The sequence below is a fragment of the Heliconius melpomene genome, chromosome 13 (assembly GCF_056956725.1).
Source record: "Heliconius melpomene rosina isolate 202511_hmr_F chromosome 13, ASM5695672v1, whole genome shotgun sequence".
Taxonomy (NCBI): domain Eukaryota; kingdom Metazoa; phylum Arthropoda; class Insecta; order Lepidoptera; family Nymphalidae; genus Heliconius; species Heliconius melpomene.
Window position 1 is genome coordinate 16,605,633 of NC_140401.1, and position 24,812 is coordinate 16,630,444.

Genomic DNA, 24,812 nt, shown 5'->3' on the forward strand with positions numbered 1-24,812 from the left:
GGCATTAAGTTCTTACTTTCTATTTCTAAACATAAATAATTATAAGTACCTACAAAAATAACAACAATAATAAAATCAATTATTTTCATCGTATGATTCGTATGAATTTCTTTTTAATTGAATATATCATTTTACAGAACTGTTAATGATTATTTATTATTGATATGGAATACTTTTATACATTCTTTTATAATTAATGATAAGGAAGCCTATTTTTTAAATTATGTCTGAAGTATTTAATATAATGAAATTAATAATTAATATAATGAAATAAAAAATTGTATTCTTTTTAATTACAGCCTAAATATTTATCAAAATAATTAAATTTATGATCGAAACGATATTTCGAAAATTTAAAATTCTTACAAAATGTAACAATAACTTGTTGATGATAAAAATCTTTTTTAATTAAGAAAACATGTGGTTAGCCAGTCTCGCAAATACGAATTTTGGAATAAATAAAATAGTTTCACGTCAAATTTCCCTTATATTGTATGTTGAGTTGCGGAATTCAACGCCGCGCTTTCCTTACCGGAGTTAGGACATTGATATAATTTAAATATAATTAGTAATGATAATGATTCTTGTTACTTTTTAACGCAGTGCACCAAAAACAATAGAATTATCAATGGAATTCAATTCGTTATCAAAATTAAGCCTAATTGTAGATTTATAAACATTTCTATATCTATATAATTTTGTTCATAATGTTTTTATATATAATTACTACTACTTATTAAGAAAGTGGGTATCTTTCTTATACATAGTGGAGTCTTGTATCAATCAACTTTTCTAAGGTATTTTGCGGAGAGAATTTTCTGCCCACGTCATCTGATTACTATCAACTGTTATCGTTACGTATGGTATTGGGTTACAGAACCCGACGCCGCATTCAACTCACCGTCACAACCATCGGAAACTGTCTTCAGTATCTTCACAGCAGAATTTGTATCTTGTAATATTTATTGGAAACATTTGTTATAGTTCCTCAAAGTAATTTTAACTTTAATTTCTACATTGTAGTCCACATCTATTTCACGGCGTTACAGGCACAATGGGTGAAGATAAATTGCTTAATTTATTACTATTGGCATGTAATTTATACTTTGGCAGGAACAAACCGAAGTGTCTCGCTGTACTCGCTATTTGAGTAACGTAGCCAATCAGTCTGAAAGTGAAATATGTGCCAAAGGTGAAGGTTCAATATTAATATAATTAGTTGTTCTCGTTTTTTTTATTCATGAAAATTGGTAGTTTTCACTAAGTTAAGTACTGTAAAGGTTTTATGGTGTAAAAAATTCTATCTTAAACTTTTAAAAAAAATAAAAAGTTTTATGTTGTTCTGCCTGAACTCTCCGTATCATCAAATCCGGCTCTATAAAACATACGATTCCAATATATATATATATATATATATATACGTTGACATATTAATTGCATACGTAAGCGTCACCTAATCTACCAGTAATTCGTGACGATCATGTGACCGCGATAGTGAAATTCTTTCTACGTAACTGACGGTATGTACGCTGTACGCTGTACGCCTTGACGTATATCAGCGATGATTATAACACCTAATGATTGATATCGGTGTTGTATGGCTTTCAGAAATTCCATTTAAATGAGAAATCGAGTGATTCCATGCGTAATGCGTTTGTTGGATTGTTTACTTGTACAAGTAGTTAGGTTACTTTTTTCTTTAAGTTCAGCTTTTGTGGTTTGGGAGGGTATGGTGACCTTCCGTTTTAGGATGCATTAAACCGGAAAGCAATACTTTATTTAGTATTTTGACGTAATAAACCTTACGAGGATATTAATGTACCTATATTAATATAAACATCCCCTTCTAGTGCAATTTGAACCTAGGATCATAGAGTTCAGCCAGTCTTAGATATATAATTTTTTCCTTTTTTACGGGTTATTTTAGTTTTTAATATAGTTATTCCTATTTTATTCTTATTAATTTAACGCAAAACATTTTTGACTTACAGAGGTGACGCAGCTTGAAGACCCGCGGCTAGAATGGCTGAGCATTCAGGAGGCTATGCTGCGGGACTACCTCCACACTGCCCAGGAGGCCCTGGAGGTGAGTGCCAAAATGCGTTTTTCTTCCAGTTCAAATTATATAACATTTTTTTTTTTATAAATAAAAAAAATCCATGTAATCCTCATTTTTCCTTAGTTGGGGAACGACTGATTGGTCACGATGCTTCTAAATGGAGTACGTTATAATTTGTCACCTCGAGATAAACAAAGATAAAAAACACTTTAAAAAAATTAACAGGTTTTTTAATTGTTCTCCATTCGCCCATACCTATCCGTAATTTATTATACTGGCATCCGTTATACATTAATGATAAACAAAATATATAGCTTTTGCGTGCTCGACCAAGATTCAATTAAGAGTCCAAGTCATTTTTCTACTCATCTCATCCTAATCTAAATCACAGGTGAAAACCTGTTATATTTAGTAGCTCAATGAATCTTTTAAGCAATTGACTTTTAACAACGCTGACATCATTTTGGATATTCTAAATACCAATACTTGTGTTAGAGCTATTTTGTAGTTGGTAAAAAGTCTGTGTATTTTTTGAGGACGGTTGTGGATCCACTAAGAAATATCTAAATTAGACATATAAAGTAGATTTCCTGTTCGGGACCGTCAAATCGTGGCGTTAAGTTCCGTCAGCCTGAAGTTTCAGAGTGTAAAAAAAACCATTTATGATTAAAAATAGATTGTATCAATTTAATGGGTTATCTTTAATGCGTACTCAAAAGAACATTAGGCGATCTTAAGTCTCTTGTGCAGATAACAAAGGAATGCGATGTCTCTGATTACAGATAAGATAGCGAATGCTTATATTGTTTTCTATTGAGCACGCAAGATAGGAAAATCATATACAAGTACCGCTTAAAATACAGGTATTCTGATATTTTTTTGTCTACAGAAGCATATTTAATTGTTGGACTTTAGAGTGATGACATCTTATGGCTCCTTGGTTATAATATTTATGTATTACAATACGCGGAGGTTATAGGTTTGCAGCCCGTTGTTTGAGACAGAAAAACGGAATAATTAATAATTAAATTCTCTTAGTCTCTTTTGCCTCTAGAATTTTTTAAGCTTAGAGTATTATCAAAAAATCTAACGAAATATTTAAATGAAACCTCATAATAACGACGTTTTAAAACGCAGATCTGCCCCACTATATAGACCCGTGATATTTTTGTATCATTTACCCGTTTTCGTTGAATTGAAATGCTCAAGAGATTTGCTAAATACATCACGTCCGACGCTCGCTCCGAGAATCCCGTTATCGAATAACATATCTGCATTAGTTTGGTAACATACGTGAGAAATTTAATGGCAGTCTCTCGTATTTTGATCGAGAATAGTAGAGGACAGTTATGTCTTCATAGTTTTTTGCACTGTAGAGAAAACCTTGTGTCACTTCATTCTTCATTACGTGTATTGAAATACATTAAGTATTTCAATACAAATTTGCCCGAAATGCTATTCGAATGTAATAATTAGTAATAGTTATAATTCTTTAAAAGTAGAATAACAGTTTAAAAATATATTAAAAATAGTTATAGTTAATAAATAAATCTTTATATCTTTCGAAATATTTAAAAGATTCTTTGTTTAGACTGAAGCAAAGGTCTCAGTTTGGTTAGTATTTTTTTTTAATAAAAATTTAATATAACAAATCAATTTGACACATGTCAAATCTAGACGTAACCTAATCTGGATTAGTGATAACCTTTAACTGACGTCAATTGATCGACACTGATGCGAGTAAACAAAAAGATGAGAGTCAATGTGTGCTTGACCCGCAGTCAGTGGATGTTGATAAGTGAAATATTCGACCCTGGGATCCTCAGTCTGATAGATTTGATAGAAATTTATTGTATTAAATAAAATTTGGTGATTTACAAATTAATGGGAATAAAAGGTCTTTATGTTTTTTTGATATTCTAAAATTAATCGTAGGGTACAGGAGGAACATTCCGCTTGTGGCCTTTTTGGACATTCACTAATAATTTTTTAAATTATAGTTGTTCATTTTTAATATTTCACTAATAATAATGACAGGGTCATTACAATATTTTTAAAGTGAGTAAGTAATGAATGAAAGAGAAACTTATTAGAAAGTAAAAAAAACGTCATTATCTAATTATTTTTCCTTATTTTCACTACACCTTCCTTAAATCGGAATTCTATAGTGAATCAATACAAAAGTATTTGAATGCTATACACATACACTATCTAACACAGTTGAAGTTATATGCTAATATTTATTTACGACGACTTATTGTAAAGTGTTTTGACAGTGACACAAATATGGCACTTTTGTCCAAAGAGTTAAAGACCGTATTACTTTGTATTGTAATGGAAAATTTTACCCAAATTTCGCGTTCTAGATATGATAGGAATTTGCTGGATTTCAACCGGAAAAGCTTTGCATACCAACATTATTATATTCCGCTTTGTCGGTTTACAGTTAGTCAGTGCAGTGGTATTCACACACTTTTTTAAAATTTATATTTGTATTGTAATGAAGGAATGACGTGAGATGGGGAAATATATAGGATTTTAGCTTAGATTAACTTTTAATATAATATTTATTCTTAGTGTCTTGTTAGTGTCCTAGTATTTTGCTAGTAAAGTGTAAAACTATATGAATTATTGAGATCTAGTTTTACCTTTCTAAAGAGGACGACTATGTCATCAGCTGTTCTCGTAATTGTGGTGTATTTTCAAAATGAATAATATTTTAGAGAAAAATTACAATAATATTGTAATTTATTATATTGTTATAACTTGCAGTTTTTAAGTTCTGAAAATCGTACGTAATTCATTTCTGTTTTCTGTCATTGAAATCTGCATTTGAACTACGTAAATATAGGAAGTATTTAGATTAAGAAGACGTAATATAGATGTATTATAATTTTTATAAACAAACAATACGTCGACGAAACGGATGTACGAACGAGTAAACATTTGTCAATGAAACTTTTTTTTAACTATAGGATTTTTTTTAAATGACCTCACGAGTAATACAAGACCGTATTACGTGCGTCACATTTATTTTTCTTTTTAATTTACAAGAACATCTCTTATGCAATGGCCGTATTATATACGGATATTGTAAAATATAAACATTGCTTTCATTGCTGTCGACCTTCGGTAGGCTTAAAAGTTGTCTCAACCTGTAACCTGTTTACAAATAATATTGTTACGACAATTTGCACTGTCAATTAGTTTATTTAATTAGTGAATTCATTTAGTGTTTTGAATCTGTTAATGATATTTCTCATAGAAATACTTATTTTATAGATGATTTGTTTGACAAGAAAAGATTAAATAAGAACGTCACATACTTTTTATTGAACGAGCCTTGTTTTTTTTTTAATTTCATGGTTTATCTCGCAAATTTTATGGTAGGCAGAGAGTATATAGTGTCAAGACTTTTTTCCGTTTTCCGCCCAAAATCGAGGTATTAAATATTGACTTGAAAAACCCCCTTCAGGGAAATTGAATCCACAACCATCGCAGTTACAATCAAACATCCTCACTGTTTCATGGCGGCCTGAATAGATTTATTAATGAAATAAAAACGTTTATTATAACTCCAATTACATTATCTTGCCTATGACAGTACTATTTGTTCTTACATACGATAGATATAGAAGTAATTATAAAATTCCAGTCTTGTAAAATTTCACTCAGCCATAATAGAGTTCTTTCAGTATAGCTAGCTATACGTTCATTCCTTGTCTGTTATGGCGGCATACTGAATTCCTTGGTTCGTACCAACTAGTTTGTAAGCTTCTGGTCGGATGTTGCGTTCCTTTGTATGATTCAATCATTCGATAGCTGTGCTGGGGTGGTGGGGCTGGTCCAGTTCGCGGTAGTGCGGGTTCCCTGAATAGACACGTCGTGGTCTGTACGGATTAGTTTATGAATTCATTTGTATTTGTTTTGAAATTGGCTTTTATTGTTTAATTTTCTTGTCAAAACCCAGGAATATCGATATTTATGTATGGGTTTGGTTTATTATCAACATCATCTGTATCCCGCACTACATAGGGTAGGCAGAGGGAACCTAATGTTGAGATACTCCATTCCCCACTTTCCGCCGAATTCTGGAGGTATTGCATGTTGAGTAGCGGAACTCAACGTCGCGCTTTAACCCGGATACAAAGCGAAGAAATTAATATCTATTTAGTTTATAAATTAAAAAATGGTTTATCATGTACCTTTATGTCACCTTTTAAAATATTTACAAAAATATTTGTTTAGGTACACTAGTAAAATTGAAGCTTTTCACTATATTCTTACTTTTCGGTAGCCGGTTGACATAATCAGCTCCACCTCGACCCAACATGATATCATCTAATGAATGCAAATAGAATAATTTAGTTTATTTATTGTTATGTAATCACGACTGCACTGAGTACTGACCTGGCCAATAAAACTGAAGTAATAGCCTATTACTGGCAAGAGCAAAGGCCTTTCGAAGTTCTTAGCTGAGTGGGAGGTTCTTTATTCTGTACAAGCAATTTCTTTAATAGGTAAAATTTGATTAAGTCAGTTAAAGTTTAAAAAAAATCTATACTTTAAGTTTCTAGTTATTTTTAAGTTAGTTTCTAGTTATTTTATGCTATTAAAAGGTAAAATAAGACAAAATTCTAAATGTATTTATTGATGCGAAATATTTTTGCAACTTTTTGAACCAACACCTTTACTAAGAATTCATTTTTTTTGTTACTTAATTATAACATCTTAAAAACAAACACATATAATTCTCATTACGATGATATAAAAATTCAGCGAGCTTCTTACCTCAGTCCTCGCTCCCCACATACTTGCACGGTAACACCATGGCCGATACGTGGAGGCATGCGTGCATGCAACATTGTAACAAACACTATTCAATTTAACGTCACCCGATATCCATCCTTATGTCTTAGTTCTTAACTATTATATCTCTGTAGTAGTATAGTCCATTCTGAATACCACCAGGTGGACGGTTGCGCAAGGAAGATGTGACGAGGTCCTTTAGATTTGGCAATGCTTACATTAGAGTGAAATAGTTCCTAGAATATGAAATTATAACTCGATGTGACATACATTTCATTTCACAAGAGAGCAGGAAATATCAGTGATATGTAAATACGGCGTCCTGGTTCAAATGGAAAGTACCCAACTGAAAGTCAGGTTATGGGCTTAAAATTAGTTAAGAAATTGCTTATATTGAAAATAGAAATTAATTATATAAGAGCCTTAAATGATATTTGTTTGTTTTCAACAGAAACAAATAGTATAATATTTAAAAAAAAATTTAAACTCAAAATGTTCTAAATACCGCTCAAGTTCCCACACATTACTTATATAATATCACACAAAATTAAAACACAGACTAAAACCAACTTTTTCATAATATCCTAATAATAAAAACAATATTCTTTAAGTCTATTTGCTTAGTATTCTTTGCCAACAATTAGTACTAGCTAACATCAATTTTATGACACCCATCTAACCCTTTTCATACCCAGGGTCAAAACATTTCGCGGAAGGCTCCTCATCTCGCTTCCAGGAAAGGGCGCGCGTGCGCACCGATATCGTATGACGGCTATCCGGTTACGGGGGACGAAAGGCTTGCGACTGTGATAGTGTTACTTTTTAAGGATTGACGATTATATTCACACGTTTCTAAAGATCTTATGGAGTACTTTTTTTTTTTCGTAAACGTATAAAAAAGTATTTTAAGTTTTATGCATTTTCTTCGTTCTTATGTATGGAATAACACATTAAAATATTAAGAATGTAATATAAGAGTGTGAGTTAAAAATAAAGTTATAAATAACTGGAATAAAATTGCATTAAATAATAATGTTCTTACACTATCACTTTGTGAGACACCTATGAGTCCTCAAAAAAATCATAAAAACATGTCCTTTTTAAAAATAATTAATATATATAATTTTTTTGTAACCACAATATCCCATTTGTGCGCCTAACGTGTTTTGTATCTTTGGGCCCACTTTTGTCTAGTAGGCCGCTTTGCTTTTCTAAAACGTAGGCGCTACTTTTTTATTAATGGTTATTTTAAAGCTATGTGTAATAGAAGATAATATTTTCCCCTTGGTTACGCCATGGAAGAGTACATACCTACTATGTTCTTAATTCTGAATACATTTCGTTTTAAACGATTCAACTGGTTATACTTTGAATATTTCTCTATAATGTAAGGTAGAGATAGTATCCTAACATGTTATTTAAGAAAGACAGGAATGGAGTGTCTTAACACTAGATCTCTTCAGCCTACCCTGCTAAATGCGGGATACAACGCGAAACTAAAAAGATATATTTAAAAAAAAACAACATATTTTATTTTAACATGTTATTCATATTCCATAGCAACTACTCGTACCCGAGTAGGTACGAGTACGTCACATGCTCCTAATTAAACAAGGCAAGGTTTATTTTTTCGCTTCCATTTAGTAATTCGATCGTAGTCAGTTTCGGGCTAATGTTGATATAATGATGTCACCCGTGCTCCACCAACACAGTCGAGCCTATGTTTATTTTTTATCTCGTCATGCCGGATGATATGTCATTAGAATATTCAAACGCTTATATACCACAATGCTTCATAATTATCATCGGTTGTCACTGTAAAAATATGGAAGAGAATATTTAAAAAAATATTTTCGTTTGAGTTTAGAGTTCGAACCTCATTCGGGGGACTAAATTTCACTGCTCTGGTTGATCGAACGCGACGTTGAGTTCTCAACATGAAGGTTTCCTCTTCTTACCTGCTTTTGTCCTGTCCAGCGTGAAGTTAAAAACAATGAGGATAATGCTAGAATATTTCTATAAGGTTTTTTTGCTTTTGTAAAGTAATTTTTTTATCGCTCATTTTCAATATATATAACATCGCTATTTAGAAATTGGATTAAAGAAATGTCGTATTAACACTGATAATAGAGATAGTGTAATTTATTACGTTATATTCTTGGTATTACTGCAGGAGTTTAGTGTTCCATGTTAGTCATTATTTATCTACTCAACGCCTTTTAAAAATATTTTGATACTTGACCAGAAATTAAAAAAATAAATTAATTAAAGTTTTAATTCGTATTATTTTGCTCATTTAAGAAGGTAAAGCACGCAGTTGAGTTGGACACCTCAACTCCCTGACTTGAAAAGTAAGCGATTTTGTAAAATACATTCAGTTTAGAAGTCATTATAAAAGTGCTGCAAACATATACATATCTAATAATAATTTACTTTATTAAATAAATACATAATATAGCGCAGTTCGTATGTAGGTAGTTTATGTGGTAGAGAACCATATGAATTATATACAATTAGGTTCACATAAAAAATAATATAGTATAAATATAATATAGTTTCTTAATTGCGTTACCGGCAATCTGTTTAATTTCGGTATTTTATAAAATATAATAATCTAGATATTGTATAGAATACCGAACTATACAGATTGCTAGTAACGTAAACATTTGAACAGGCGTTGAAAACTCCCTGTGTCCTTGCTTTAAAGATGCAATTATTCAAATGCCCGCCTCGAGAAATGCTAATACATATTTGATTGCGCACACCCTGAATACTTAGAACGGGTAACAACTGGTTAACTATACTTGTACACACTTTGTGTTTATTATAAGAAAATGGTTATTATGTATAGTTCAATGTACTTGCTCAACCACAATCACATTTATTATATTAATAAAGAAATTGATTATTGATTGAAGAAAGTAAGTTAGCTATATCTTTCTTTATATGCTACAAACCATGAAAGTCCAAAGATTACGTTCCTTTTAAATTATAAAGATTATATATAACAAATTGTATTTAGTTCAGAACAATTAATTTTACTCTATTGGAATCCTACGAAAATATAGTTATGATATCCAGTAACTACTACTGGATATCATAACTATATTTTCGTAGAATTCCAAAACAATTCGATAAAATCTAAATACATCGCGTTTCTTTAACCGGATACTATAACAGCTGAAACATAAAAACAAATTCAAATCACAAAATCGTTTCAAAACCTGTCCGTTCAAAAAAACCAAAATATCCAGGAGTACCAAAGAGGTAGCAATTTGAAGTTTTGGTGGTTTTTATTGGTCAGCCTCTAATTATACACCTACATAGGGTGTTTGATGCCTTCGATCGCTTCGGGCTGAGGGCGTATATTTTCAATCTCGGAAGCTAAAATTACTGAATATTTATACTAATATCGGACTTTTGGAGGATTTGTCTTTAAATCAAAGAAGTTATAGTAAGTAAATTATTTTTTGCGTAGAATTTTAAGTTTAATGTAAACTTATAATATGGAATGTGATATTGTTTTGAGCTATCAGATCAGGGTAGGTAGAGGAACTTTCGTGTTAAAACACTCCCTTCCTTATTTTCCGCTCAATTTTTAAAACAATCCTGCAACGTATAAGTGGGAGAATTTACGTCACTCTTTGTTTTGTCTTAAAACCTAAAAACTTTTTAATTTTAGGGAATATTTACATAACATTTTTTAAAGGCATTACAGTTTTCTTTCATATTTAAAAATATAAAATATGAGATTTCTTTAGACATCCTAAATGCTACAATTTATATCTTTCGACTTTTTATTATTTAAAATATAATTGTTGGGGTCGGGATTTGGATCGAGTTCTTGCCTTGGGGCCAGTTGCTTGACGGGCTGAGCTTCAGTAATATATCAAGGAAAGGTAGAACACAAACAGAAGTGCAATTATTTCAATTTGTTAGTATTATTTGTTATACGATATAATTGTACGGCTTTCAATCATCTTTTGAAAAGAAAAGTAATTAAAGTACTTCTGCAGGATCAGAATAAATATAATCTTTCTACATATAACAATGTATCTGTATACTACGCAATTGAATACAAAAAAATATACTTATAATCCCAAGTCCGTACTTGGGAGGAAATACTTAAAAAAAATTACAGAACCCATGTTGTCTGGATCAGATCAGAAGTTCATCAGATTTATTAACTACTAAACCAATAGGCTAAGCTAACAAATGATAACTAAATAACAGAAATGATTAATTTATAAAAAAAAGCTTGGATGCCTATAATTTACACAATATAGGTTACAAAAACACTTTCTCGGCTTAAAACGAAATTTTTAATTACGCTTACTGGAAAACGTTCAATCTTCGGCATTTTTTTTCCTCTCACACCTTGGCTTTCTCGGAAGCCGATTGCGTTCGTTACAAACGAACAAATGTCACCAGATGCTGGTGCGAGTCAAGGCTGCCACATTCTGCTGTCTTCATTCCATTCGCGTTGGTCATTTTTTTTGTTAACCGTGCCAGTCAAAATGTTATAAGGAATATGGGGAATGTTTATTCTTATTCTCATTAGTTTTTGGTATTGTTTGTTCGATTTATATGCAGATTTTGCTATTGCTACCAGCTTCAAATTGTATAACACATATGGCAGGGATAGAAGAGAGAACCCAGTAGTTCGTTTTGTTATAAGAACGAGAATGTGAAAATATATCTCCAAGTGGGAATCTAACCCACATCTGTCACGTTTACAATCAGACGCTATATCAACACGTGAAGAAGGCTTCATAGCTTTGGCAAAGAGAGCTTAAGATTTATCATGCCGTGTTTGGAATAGTCTTAAGAAACTTCGGTTAAATATTAGAAATATACTCCCTAATTAATCTTGAATCCACAATCGTCGTTCAATTTACCGCTCATGCAGAGCCTTTGTAACATTAAAATTGAAGTTTATTAATTCAATTCAATTTCAGTTAATTTCAATAAACAATTTTTATGAAGATTTAAACGCTAAAACAATTTGAATGTTAATGTTTCACAATATTTTAAGAGCGCCTGTCGTGAAGTTATCGTTTTTTGTGGCGGACTTTGTTTTACGAAGGCTACGAATTATGTTCCCGGCATTACATGAAACCAACTGGCTATAAATATTAGTTATGATCTGACCACCGTCTTACGCTCCGGGTGGAGATGTACCGGCTTACACGTTTATATGCTTATATTTTAGTTATTTGAATATATTATAGTTTGACTTTTAGTTTACATTTACAGCCTCGTTCGGTTAATTCACATTAATTTTGTAATAATGTTAAGTATTTGTGCTGATTTAATAACAATAAAAAACTAATTGACCTTTTATTAATTGTTAATAATGAAAAAACTGGTATTATATATTTTTTATATTATGCATTAGTTTTGACTCAGTGGAATCATATCTAAATTATTCTTATAAAGTTAAAAATTGATGTGAAATATTTAAACCGAACGAACAGTCGAACAGTCACATACGAAGCACCACTTAGGTGTGACTGTAACGCGACGATTGCGGGTTCGATCCCCACTCGAGGGAATGAATAATTATTTCTTAATATTTTCCCTGTGGTAATTCATTTTTTCCCTCAAAGTGAGGAACGGAGTACCTTAACACTAGGTTCCCTCTGTCTACCTTGTGGGATACAGCAGGAAGCGAGCTGATTTAATTTAATTTTAATTTAATATAACAAAACTATGCAAAACTAATAAAAAAATAATAATAAACACGTAAAATTTGATCCACCCATTGAGTGCGATGTACCTACCAACGGCCGCATTCCTTGTGAATCTACAATACGATAAATAACGGTCCATTTATCACTCGCATTGTTTTGTCTGAATCATTATCGGTGTAATTTGTATCGTACGGTTTTAACTCGCAAATCCTCGTTTTGGAATTTTTGTATGGCTTATAATGGCTACCTACGTACATTTTGAATTTTGCATCTATTTAAATAGTAGCAAAATATTTGCTTATTTAGGCAGTAAGTTCAATTCCCGTTTGGTGAAAACAATTAGAATGCTATTGTTTTCCTGTTTGGTACACAACGTGTAGCGTTGGGCTGCAGTCTTACGTGTGTAATACTTTATCTCTAGATTAGCATTGCGAAAGAAATTATAGGATTATCTGTAGGTACCTATTTCACAATAAATTAGACTATAGATGAAATAAATAAAGTTAATTGTTTTGATGTTAACTCGGGTATTTAGAACTGTGTCTTGTTTAATAAAACAATAACTCTAAGCTATGTCCATTGGAGCACACGAACGAAACGGCAGGTAAAAGTTAGTTCTTTCGCCTCATCATCAACCCTTTCTGGCCACCGGGGGATCCTCATGCTTTTTACGTGACCCTTTTCTAATATCATCGTAAGCCGAGGTATCCTACCTCTCTTACCACTCACATTTACTTCATATTGCTTTCCTTGCCGTTGCCAAACCTTCTGAGCACGTTCTTCCTAATTCTTATCTATTACTCACCGTGACTTCCTCGCCAGTACTTACCTATCCCTATGTATCTCTTCATTGTGAATTGAAACAGCTAAGCTATCTCCGCTTATACTACTAAGAGATCGCTTTTCTACAAAAATTAAAATGATGCATTGAAAAGCTTTAAGTATACCTATACAGAGAAGAGGTATATTACATCAGTTGTCGCAACAGAAACTAATATGCATATCAACACATGAGTGATGTTACGCGCACATTAACGCCGTTCAAATGAAGCCAACGTGTCCCTATGATAGTTATTACACACAAGATAAACATACGTTCCAAGTTTAATGCATTTCTCTACCGGATAATCTAATTCCATCATAAATTATAGTAAACGTTTCAGATCGTAAAACCATGGGATGGTTGCCTCCGATCGTTCTTTTTAACTTTATGAAATCTATTATGGCGTTTTGGAAAGCCTTATTTGAAAGTAGGTACTTTACGTTAAATAGAGACGAGTTGTTTATTTTTATGGTATGTTTTGTCACTTACATTGGGGTATTAAAAGTTTTTTTTTTGTTTTATTTTTGTTTTATTTTTTTTGTTTAATTTATATCTAGTGATGAGTCACTTTGTAAAATGTGAATACACTGCTATAGAGTTTATTCTAATGCAAGTATTTACATTATATAAAAATATTTTAGGTAATAATTGCATTGAGTGATGAAATAATTAATTAATTAAAAATAAAAAAATATAATTATTTATTAAATTGGAGGTTGTGAGTTTGATTCCTCTGTTATGAATTATTGTCTTCGCTCTGGTAATTGTCTACTAGACTGCACTGCAACTTTAGAGTTCCATCTCATCCATCGTACGGAAAAAAGAGTAGCAGGAACGCGGTGTCTCAACACTACATTCCTATGTCTACCCCTTCTTTGTGCGGGGAAAAAAGCATTAAAAAATGGATATCATTAGCTTATATTCTTGTCAACAACAACAAATTATCATACGTAGAAGCTGGTTATACCATTAGCATAATATAATAGATACAAATCATCAACGTTTGCACATTTGTCATCGAAATCGACTTTATATATTATAGTATGCATTTATATACAAACGGACCAATTTAAATATATTATTATAATCTCTATGATATATACGATCACATTTTTTAATAATATTCTTGACGTTTAGAATTGATTTAAAGTTGGCCCCTAATGATCTTATGTTGTAAATGTTGATTATCGCTTAGTATGGGAAATATTGTATAATTTTTACATCATTTTAATGAGCATTTACATTTTTATGTTTATAATTTTAATAAATTATTTTTCATGTAAAATATTGTTTCGTTAAGAGTTTTTGCATTTTTCGGAAGTGTTATTGAAATCCAACATAGAACACTTTAAAATTAAAAATAATTCTGTATAAAGAGAAAAATAACAAATTAGATACATCTTTTTTCTGGAGATAGTTAAAACACTACATTCTCTCTTTCCCGTACAATTTTCGATATTGCTTGTTTTGTAGTAGAATTCTACGCCACGCTTACGACGCTGCCCCAATTTTACATTAATATAATTAATTTTATTTCAAATTCAATTTGTTCATTCGTTCATAATAACATGTAAAAGTGATGATTTTACGACAATAATTTATCTATAATAAAAAAAATAGATTCCTTATTACAATATTTATGGAACGCACGGCATACCTACACTATTCTATTATGAACTTACATTAGATTTCAAAGCAATCAAAGCACAAACGTTCTTTGACCGTTTCAGTACAGATTTATCAGGTTGAATGCGCTTATAATAATAAACACGTCGGCATGCATTGCCCTTCATATTTGAGTATACGTATTACTTTAAGGTAGAGTAATACAGTAAAATCTCTTTTTTACAGAACTTTTTTTTAATGATAGAAAATAACACAAATGTATTTTTAATTTTTATTTTGAAGACGTTTTAGATTCATACCATTTAACGGTCTATAATTAAAAAAATTACTAATCTTTTATTTATATATAATTTTTAGTCACTATAATATAGTATACTACTGCATTCCACTAAATAAAATAAACAAAACCACTTTTAAAACATATAAAACAAACAGTAAACCAAAATACCAATTGAAATTGATCGACCAGTTAAAATTTAACTGTTTTCTTAAATTAAAGTTAATGCTCGAGTACAATCAGCCTAAAATTTAGGCCACGTGTGACATGCATGGCTCATACATTGGAATTCATAATAAAAGTCTTTCGATGCACTTTGAAGAACTCTTAATTCCTACATTTCAATACGCAATGTGACTCATACGTAAAGAATTTAAATTATACTTGTTTTATTTTGTTTGTTTGATACGAGAGCGTCGATCTAGGGAACTTTCTTGGTATTTTGTAATGATGCAGTTAGGCCTAAGGTATGAGAGTAATGTTTGTGTATAATTTTAGCCTTAAAATGCTCTATAACGATGTTGGTTCATCGAAATATCTGAATCGTTTGTTACTAGTTGAAACCCTTTTGGGTTTTTTTAAACTGTCAATCTATTATTTTTGAAAATTTTTAAATTACTTTTTATGTAGATGTTAACAACGTTTCCTATACATTCCATTAAAACAAAAGCATATAACACTTTTAAAATAAAACAAAGCTGTATAGAAACGTTGTAATACAATATATCAGTTAACAAATCGAGATCTTTTGTTCAAAATAAACTTTATTGCCCCCAGCCATAGAGAACTACCCGCTCGCTGGCTTCGTTATCTTACTTATTGGAATTTTAATATCAGGCAATCCCGTGTCGGAACTGCCCGGTAGCGGTTTAAAATACTGAATTTATAATATAGAATGCATATTTTAAACTATTGAAATCATTATCGGACATGTTTATGTTTTTAATAAGCGGGTAGGTGTACTTCGTGTTGTTTACCGAAGGTATTAAATGGCTTCTATAAAAGGATTATAGAGTTACAAATTGAACTTGTCTAGATTATTTTGTTATTTAGAACTTAAGTGGTTTCTTAGGTGCAGTGGTTGATTATGTTAAGAATATATGGTTGTAGTAGGTTATTAGTTTGTTCTTTGTAACGTTTTGTAGGAGATTGGATTATTTTCTTGGGGTAAAACAATCATTTGAAAGTTAATACAAGCGTTATTTCATTTTAGGATTTAACTATAGATGCTGGTTCAGATGCTATGTTACAATATCTAAAACAGCATTTCTTTTTCCTAAGTGTGGAATATTTTTTAGAAAAACGGAATTTCAACCCGCTTTCAATTTTTGTATGTTTTCTAAAAAAAGTATGAATTAATTAAATTAATATTCAGCATATACTAGTGTCCACTATATGTGATCTCCCATCGATAGTACAACACGTCCCATGACTTATCTTACTCTGTGCCGTTTGGTGGCCTTAACGGCGTTCAGATAACTTTTGTATATAAAATTTTATTTCCTATATAAATATTGCTTGCTTAATGTGTGCTTACAACGAATGTACTCAACAGATTGTACTAAATTTATATTTAAACACATTTAAGTAATCATGTCCACATTAAATTTTATAGGGTTTCGATTTGTATATGTATGTTTATTTTATTAGAAAATAAATAAAAGTTATATCTTTTTTGTTCATCTTAAAGGTGTTAGTTAGGTGGTCCTTACAGTAGGTTATTTCTCCCAAATCTGCTGCGTGATAGTGCGTGAAGCTGAAAAAAGGTAACAACTATTCTGCAATGAGTTCTGATTGTGAAAGTATAGCTTTTATATTAAAATAGAAATATTCAAAATGTGTGTAGTAAGTTCATTAGTATGCGATGTTGATATAAAATTTAAGTTTCAAGTTTTGATATAAATATGTTATTTACAAGTCGATACTTGACTGATTTATTTGCAATTTAGGGGAAATGATAATTTTAGGCTGAGGTTTGAATCGGAATGATAATTTTAGGTGTGGACAATCACTGTACTTTTTTAAGGTTTGTGTTTTTATAGCATTCTTTGGTGGGTAATACCAATATTTTTTACCCTATAAGTATTAACTATTTATTTTAAATTATTGCTTACTCTACCTCACTGCATAGAGATAGCGATGTAATAACTTTTTAATGACTGCATCAGGGGTCGACTAAAATCGATAAGTTGTTACTATAGCAACTAGCTTGATATTGCTAAACATACAAATTGCATAACATGCAATGTTTTTGTGATAATGCGATTATGAAGTTTCACCTCGCATAAATCTGAAAAAATGGGTGAAAAAGAGGACCAGAGTATTTTAACACTAGGTTCCTTCTGCTTTTTGTAAGCTTTTAATAATCTTATATGAAAAGTAATTTTCTTAAAAAAAATTCTACTTCATTATATGAAATTTCAATAGTAGAACAGGCAGGTGGAAACTACAAGTATACAAATATAAATCGTTACAAGCAATTTTATCTCTGTTATTCTCGTATTCGAACGAGTTGGAGGCATTTAAATAATTACAACGTACAGACAGACAGTGGCACTGTTGATAAATTATATACTGCGGATGACTGATTGTGGAGATGTGGACGAAATTGGTAGGCAATTGTGTCTGTACTGTGACGCGTGAGAAACAACGACCGCCTATTATTATTTACAATTTTTATCTTGTAATTGAATTTTGAAATATGCCCGTTTCTTAATGAGAAATGAAATGAATTGTTCCAGAAATGTATATATTATAAATTTATTTCATTTATATGACTAAAGCCGTCGTGGCCCATGGGTTCAAGGGTGTGACTGTAATACGTCAGCTATGGAGTCGATTCTCATTCTGTGGAATGAAATATTTAATAAGTATTTTTATTTCCTCGCCCTGCTAAATAGTTGAGCCACTCAACACGCAATGCTTCAAGAATTTGCTGCATATAACTATTTGATTATTATAGGCGCGATGGTTTTCCCTTCGATATTTATTCGAGGAATTTTTATATTAAACATGAACAGGACATACCTATATGAAAGCTGGAAAATTCTTGCATTTTCATGTCAATGTGCAGATAATGAATCATCTCAGTGACGGAACTGAACACCGTGTATTACCAGTGCGGAGAACGTAAAATAATGAAACACATTTAAAACGCTGTAATGCTTCATTGACTCTTGTATACTATTTTAATTGAATTCAACATTTAAGTTTTAGAACTACATACATAAATAGGTATACCTATGAGAAATTAGATTGGTGGTATAATTAAAGTTTTATTCAAATACCGTCTCGTATCAACGGGCGCAGCTTCCTGCGTGCCTCAGATGCTTTTTGAGAACATGTGCACACCGCATTACATGGATTTTACGGCTTTTTGCCTGACGTCGACGCGTACCGTCAGAATAGACGATTCGAATACATTTTCCTTGTAATTTTAATGAGCTTCCGAATATGACAAAAAAACTGTAAAAAATATTAAATCCACGCAAGATATTCAAACAAGCTTATCAAAACTAGAATCGATCATTTTATTACAATAAAGTTAATATAAATAAATGTAACTTAACACAATCATACAAGTAGAGGTACAGTCGTAATAAAAATACATATAAATGAACAATAAATATAATAAGCGATTCGTATTCAATTACAACGACGGGGAAGACAGATAATTAATTGTGAACCATAAAACTGAAGCCATCTTGTGGGGAGCTATAATTTCAGATGGTGCTGTTGACGGTACCGATCGTAAACTGTGGAATCCCCAATAATAAACATTCCGTCTCTTTGGCCATTTTATTGTAATTACTCTCCGTTTTTTTTGTTCTTATGTATTTAAATATAGCGGTTGGTGTTTTAGATTCGACAGTTTCGGATTCAAATTTGATATTTTTTTTTTCTTTATACATCTCTATTAGGGATAGATAGAAAGAACAAAGTGATGCGTCACTCCGTTCTTTGCTAATTTCGAAATTGAATCGTTTTATATTTAAGTATCATTTTAGAAAATTATTTTCGTTTTGTCAGCTTTAACGGTTTTTAATTTTTTCTACTGTCTTACGTTTACTTCTTGTATGACCGGTGTGTAATGCAAAAATCGTGTTTTTTATTTAATTTAAAAATACTGATTCAATTTTTTCGTTTTTCAAAAACGAGTTTTACTCGAAAGTTTTTAGTTTGCAAAAAGCGACTTTTCGAGGTATTATCTTGGATCATAAAAATATTACATACGAGCCAATTCAATAACCCCTTATTTAAGGCAATTGAGTTGAAATAGTTGAAAAAATATATTATTTTTATTTCTGTACTAGCTAGGCCTGGTGAGTTCGTCTGTGTCGGAAAGTTAATTGATATAACTATTTTATGTATGAACTATAATACAAATACACATAATTATTATAGTTTAAAATATATTTTGTCATATTTCCCACGTTACTACATTTGTTTTTCCATAACTTTTTAATGTCAATTTTATGGAAAGTGTTTGAACTTGAATTTTAGTTTTAATAGCTTTTATATGAGCCACTTTAAATTCTCCCATTGAACGTTTAAATCTATTTATATTTAAAAATAAACATTTTATGTCGATTTCGTTACTTTTTAACTAAGTGTCTATATTAACGTCAATTTAAACTATTTTATATGTATTTATATATTCTTTTTTATATCATTTTAATAGTTTCAGTCGTAATTGACATTTTGATCTTATTCGTTTACCAATAAAGATTTTAGAAGCGGTCATAAATTCTATTTAAATAAACTTTTAAATATGAATTCATCTACTTTGCATAAAGCTGATGATTTAAAACATAGTATGCTCGACTACCTGGAATTCCTAAGAGTAATTATGATAGAAATATCTACAAAAGTCAGCTTCAGGTAGAAGGAACTTAACGATAAAACATCCTGTTCCATATTATCCGTAAGTAACTCGACGCCACTTATTTTAGTAGAACAGGGAAATAAAAATTATTCAAATACAATCATTCCTCTGAATAGGAATCGAAACTACTACCACTACTTATACGACCTCAAATGTAAATGAGTAGGCCTTTTAAGACCAACTAAAGCGTGTAATATAACAATTTTAATATAAAATTTATAAATATATGATATAATTTTTGAACGTAAACCAGATGCTGACACAAGTAGGACATTGACATAATGATAAACATCAGGCCCATGATAAATGTAATGCAGCATTATACACAGGTAGGTATACAGATATATAATATATTAATATACTATATAATAATTTAGAGATCTTAAGACCTATTAGTACCTTGTATATATTTTAAATATAAGCATTATAACTTAACTTGTAGAAACAAAGTTCAACTCTTTTTGAATCTGAAATTTGACTCCACAAATAGTGTAATATGGCAATTCTTCAAACAATCACGATCATTATAATAAACAAAATATCTAAAATAACGACTGATTACAGAATAACAGCCTTTATACGAGTACTAATTTTGTAGACTTCTAATATAAGTGAACTTACCCGAGATACAAATACCAAAAATATATGTAAATTAATAAATTTTAATACATTAAGTCAGTACTAAAATTTTAAACTCTACGCCGGTCCCGCCCATAGTTATAAATAAGTAAGGAATGTCACCCGGACAGGAGCCAGTTTATTTGTTAACTTATCCCAGGTGGAACTTGTGAGATAATAATCGTTTGATTACAGTCTTTATTTGTATGTGTATAAGAGTTAAGGCCGTGGACTTTAGTTACAAGGACACTGGACGACTCCTGTGCTACGCAGAGATTAGACGGTGCATTGATAGACATACGTGCTGTATAATTAATATTGACTTCAGGTTTGCTATTTAAGATAAAATATTAAGAATCTTCATAAAAAAATATTTATTTTTGTCTAAGTTTATATTGTAAAGATGTGTATTATTAGCATATAGTGATTTAGATAGGTTAAATACAACATGATAGTCCTAATAAAATTAAAAAATAATGCTTAAATAATAAGTACTTCTTAATATTTCGTGATAATTTTACAGGTTAATATATTGAAGTCAGTATTAATAAAGGTGTTAATTAATAAGATATTTATCAAGAACATCCTAGAAGATATAAAGACAGGCCACTGTAATATATACATATATATACTCTACAAAACGTAAAGTTCTTTAAAACATTTATTAACTACATCTTTTAAAAGCATTTAAATTTCGTTCATTTAAAAAAAAAACAAATGGTATGCAGTTCCAACTCATTTACATATACGCTTAAAATAAGTCAATTTTAGATTAAAGTGACAAAAAAAAACCTGTCACCGAACAAAGGTCGTGTCAGTTGTCAACAATTTATGATCGAGAAAGTCGCATTCCACGGCTTCGAATCTTATTACTTATGAAAAGGAACAATATAACTATCCTATGGCACAATAAAATGATCTGTAACACGTGGTCGCAAATACTATAATTGTATGGCTTAAAAATCCCATGGTTAATATATACGTGACATTTTTGAGTGATTGCCCAAATGAGATGGGATGGGATTACTTCTGTTAGTTCAACGGTCTGAATGATGGGTCATATAGCTTTTGTGGATTCTTGTTTAGATGATTTTTGTGAATCAATCTTTCTATTATAGTAATCATTTTGTTGATTAAAAAGACAATGAGATTTTTTCTTCTCTATGTTAATTCGTTGACTTGAGCAAAACTTCACCTGGAAACTTTGAAAAACAGCTAGAAAAGACTTAGTATCTTCATAATTTATATAGAAATTTATTCTATTTTCTGATTTATTAGTCGAATTAGATGTGGGTAGAATAGAAAAGGTACTTCAATGATGTACAATACACATCCTCCAGTAAATAACTTTAATATAGTCAATAACAGTAAAAAGGTGCTAAATGCTTTGTGGCACTTGTAGAGTCTCTATATTGGACTATAAGTAAATCTTTAAAATAAATAAAAGCCTTTATAACTTCAATAAATATTAAAATTTTAATTTTGAAGAACTTAATTTAATATCATCGATTTATACAATAAGACCTAACTCTATCAGAGGTATTGAATGATATTTCATCATAAGTGCATTAAACTGCTTTGCTTATACTACATCACATTGTGGTTTGGTTCAAAGTTAATAGCTTTCTTGGGGAAGGCTGTGGTGGAGGGGCAGAGGGGCCGGGGGGAGGAAGGACGGGGTGCCCGTCCTCGACCTGCGCGGCCTCGACGTATGCGCATTGTTCCAGCTTGCGTTACTCATAAAACGAATAGGGTCACCAAATTGTTCATACAAATTTAAATATGGTTTTCGGAGAAGGAAAATTATGTAAATTACTTAATAATTTACATAGCGAGCAGTAGTAGCTGTAAAAATTACACCTGTCGTCATCAATTCTCATTAAAGATGTGTTAATCTGTAAATTTTTTCAAAATTCATTTTATAATTTATGTCTGTTAGGTGGGTACAAGAAATAAATTACCCAGCTTCGTGTAGTAAAATGTCACATAGACATCGGCACCAGCTACCATTAACAAACTTATTCACACGGTGATGATCTCTTACAACGTCCGGTCTGCTTAATAAAAAGTCTCTTGCATACTCTTTGGTATAACATATTATTTATTACCTACTTCCACAACTCATTAAACTTGCGCTAATCTATAATCGATTATATTCCTTTATAAAGTTATTAATTTTGTACTCGGATCGTCTTGGAATGAACAAATAATGGGCAGGGCGAGGTTGCATCCGGTCACTCCTTTGTCAATGTTAGGCTAAAACGATTTTTCTCTAGAAGAATCTGTTTAAAGTACTTTAAAATGAACATTCATTTCACTATCAGTGTTCTTAATTATCTGAAGAGTTAAGGAGAACTTTTAAACTTGTTATAAGCTCATTTTTATACAAAAACTATACCAAATGCATTGGATTTTTATCAAAAATGTTTAACTGAATTATTATAGTGAGTATTACAAATTTTTATATAATTGTAGGGAAGAGTCCCTAAATCCCCCATTCCATAGCGACCCTACCTTCCGTAACCCGAGATTGTTTTTACAGAGCGACGCGTGCGCAGGCGTCGAACGACCTCCGCGACGGACCTTGAAGCGAACGCTTATGTGATTCCATAACAATACTAAATATGTACGTCTTGTTACGTTTGCTTTAGTATGCAATGGATAGGCTCATTGTTTATTTTTTACTTTGCAAAATATAGAATGAACCTTAATATTAAATCTAGATAAAATAAAATATCTAGTTGGTATACGTTTATTTCTAATACATTTATGTATGTTTGTAAGTTTTTATAAGTATTGCATGTATAATATCGAAACGAAGTATCACACTTTTTGCTATATATTAAAAACTCCTATACTATAAACGTAAAGTGATAATAAACATTTGAACCTACAACCGTCGCGTACATCCCGACAGTCCTCCACTCATCCAGATAGCTTTTATCGGTACAGATATGATATGCATTCCTCGAGAGACACACCCGCCATCTATCTTACATGGCGTGGGCGCCAAGTTAAATGTGTAGCTAATTGTTATAAATGTTACCATAATTAATTTAGTCATGCCTCTAATAGGAATAACTTTGAGACAGTATATATTTTACGATTGGACACGTCGTGGTGAAGCGTCCCACTTTTTAAACGTGTACTAAAAATTTTTAATGTATTTCAAATGTTTGTATATTTATATTTTTTTTATACTAAGATTGTGTAAAAAAGGGATAGAAAAGCAGAGAGAACTCGGATCCGACCGTTCTGCACTCCACCTGGGTGGTTTTTCCCCATTGCGGGTTGATGTGTGGAACTCAACGCCGCTCGTATCAATAATTATATATAATTTATTATTATATCGAATATAATGGCGATTTGCAGTATAATTTTTATTGTGCACTTGCGATAACAATATATACCTATTTTTTTTTATCAATTAAAACTTTGTGAGTCAACTTCGCGCAATTAAAATGTGTCTGCCTTAAATATTTTTATCCACTCGCGCGATGCAAAAGAGTATGTACATATATATATTTGTTCGTATATAGCGTTGTAGAGATCAATTTTTTACTTATGTGATAAGACATAACTCTAAAATAACTTCCAATAGTGGAATACACGAGAGATAATTAAACAATTTACTTCACAATATAGAAATGGGTTAACGACTGCTCCAACAAAGGCAAGCCACGCCACGCCAGTAGTAAATAATATAGCATAATATGTATCGACATTTGCGGCCCCAATAAATATTCATAGAAAACCCCTCGGGGTACGATCACTTCTCTCCTTGTTAGAATGCTACTGTCAGACTATAACTAATGCTGGTAATGTATTTCAATATTTTACATGGATTGAGGCCGTCGCTGCCTAGTGGATAGTGTCTGACTGTAAATGCAATGGTTGTGGATTCGATTCTTGATTTTGGAATGAATAGTTTTACGTTCCTCGCTCTCTTCTATATAGACTGTTTCGGCTTCTAAACAAAATCTCGATATCTGATGGAAAGTGATAAATAGTGTTTTGATACT

At 31.2% G+C, this 24,812-nt stretch overlaps 1 protein-coding gene across 1 annotated transcript in view; it reads left to right on the forward strand.

Moving 5' to 3' along the window:
* Positions 1–24,812, forward strand: part of kibra (WW and C2 domain containing protein kibra) — a 65,123-nt gene that overhangs the window by 18,013 nt on the left and 22,298 nt on the right. Inside the window, exon 3 of the mRNA XM_085196870.1 lies at positions 1,992–2,086. Within this exon, the coding sequence (XP_085052996.1) occupies positions 1,992–2,086 (95 nt within the window). The remainder of the gene's footprint in view (positions 1–1,991; positions 2,087–24,812) is intronic.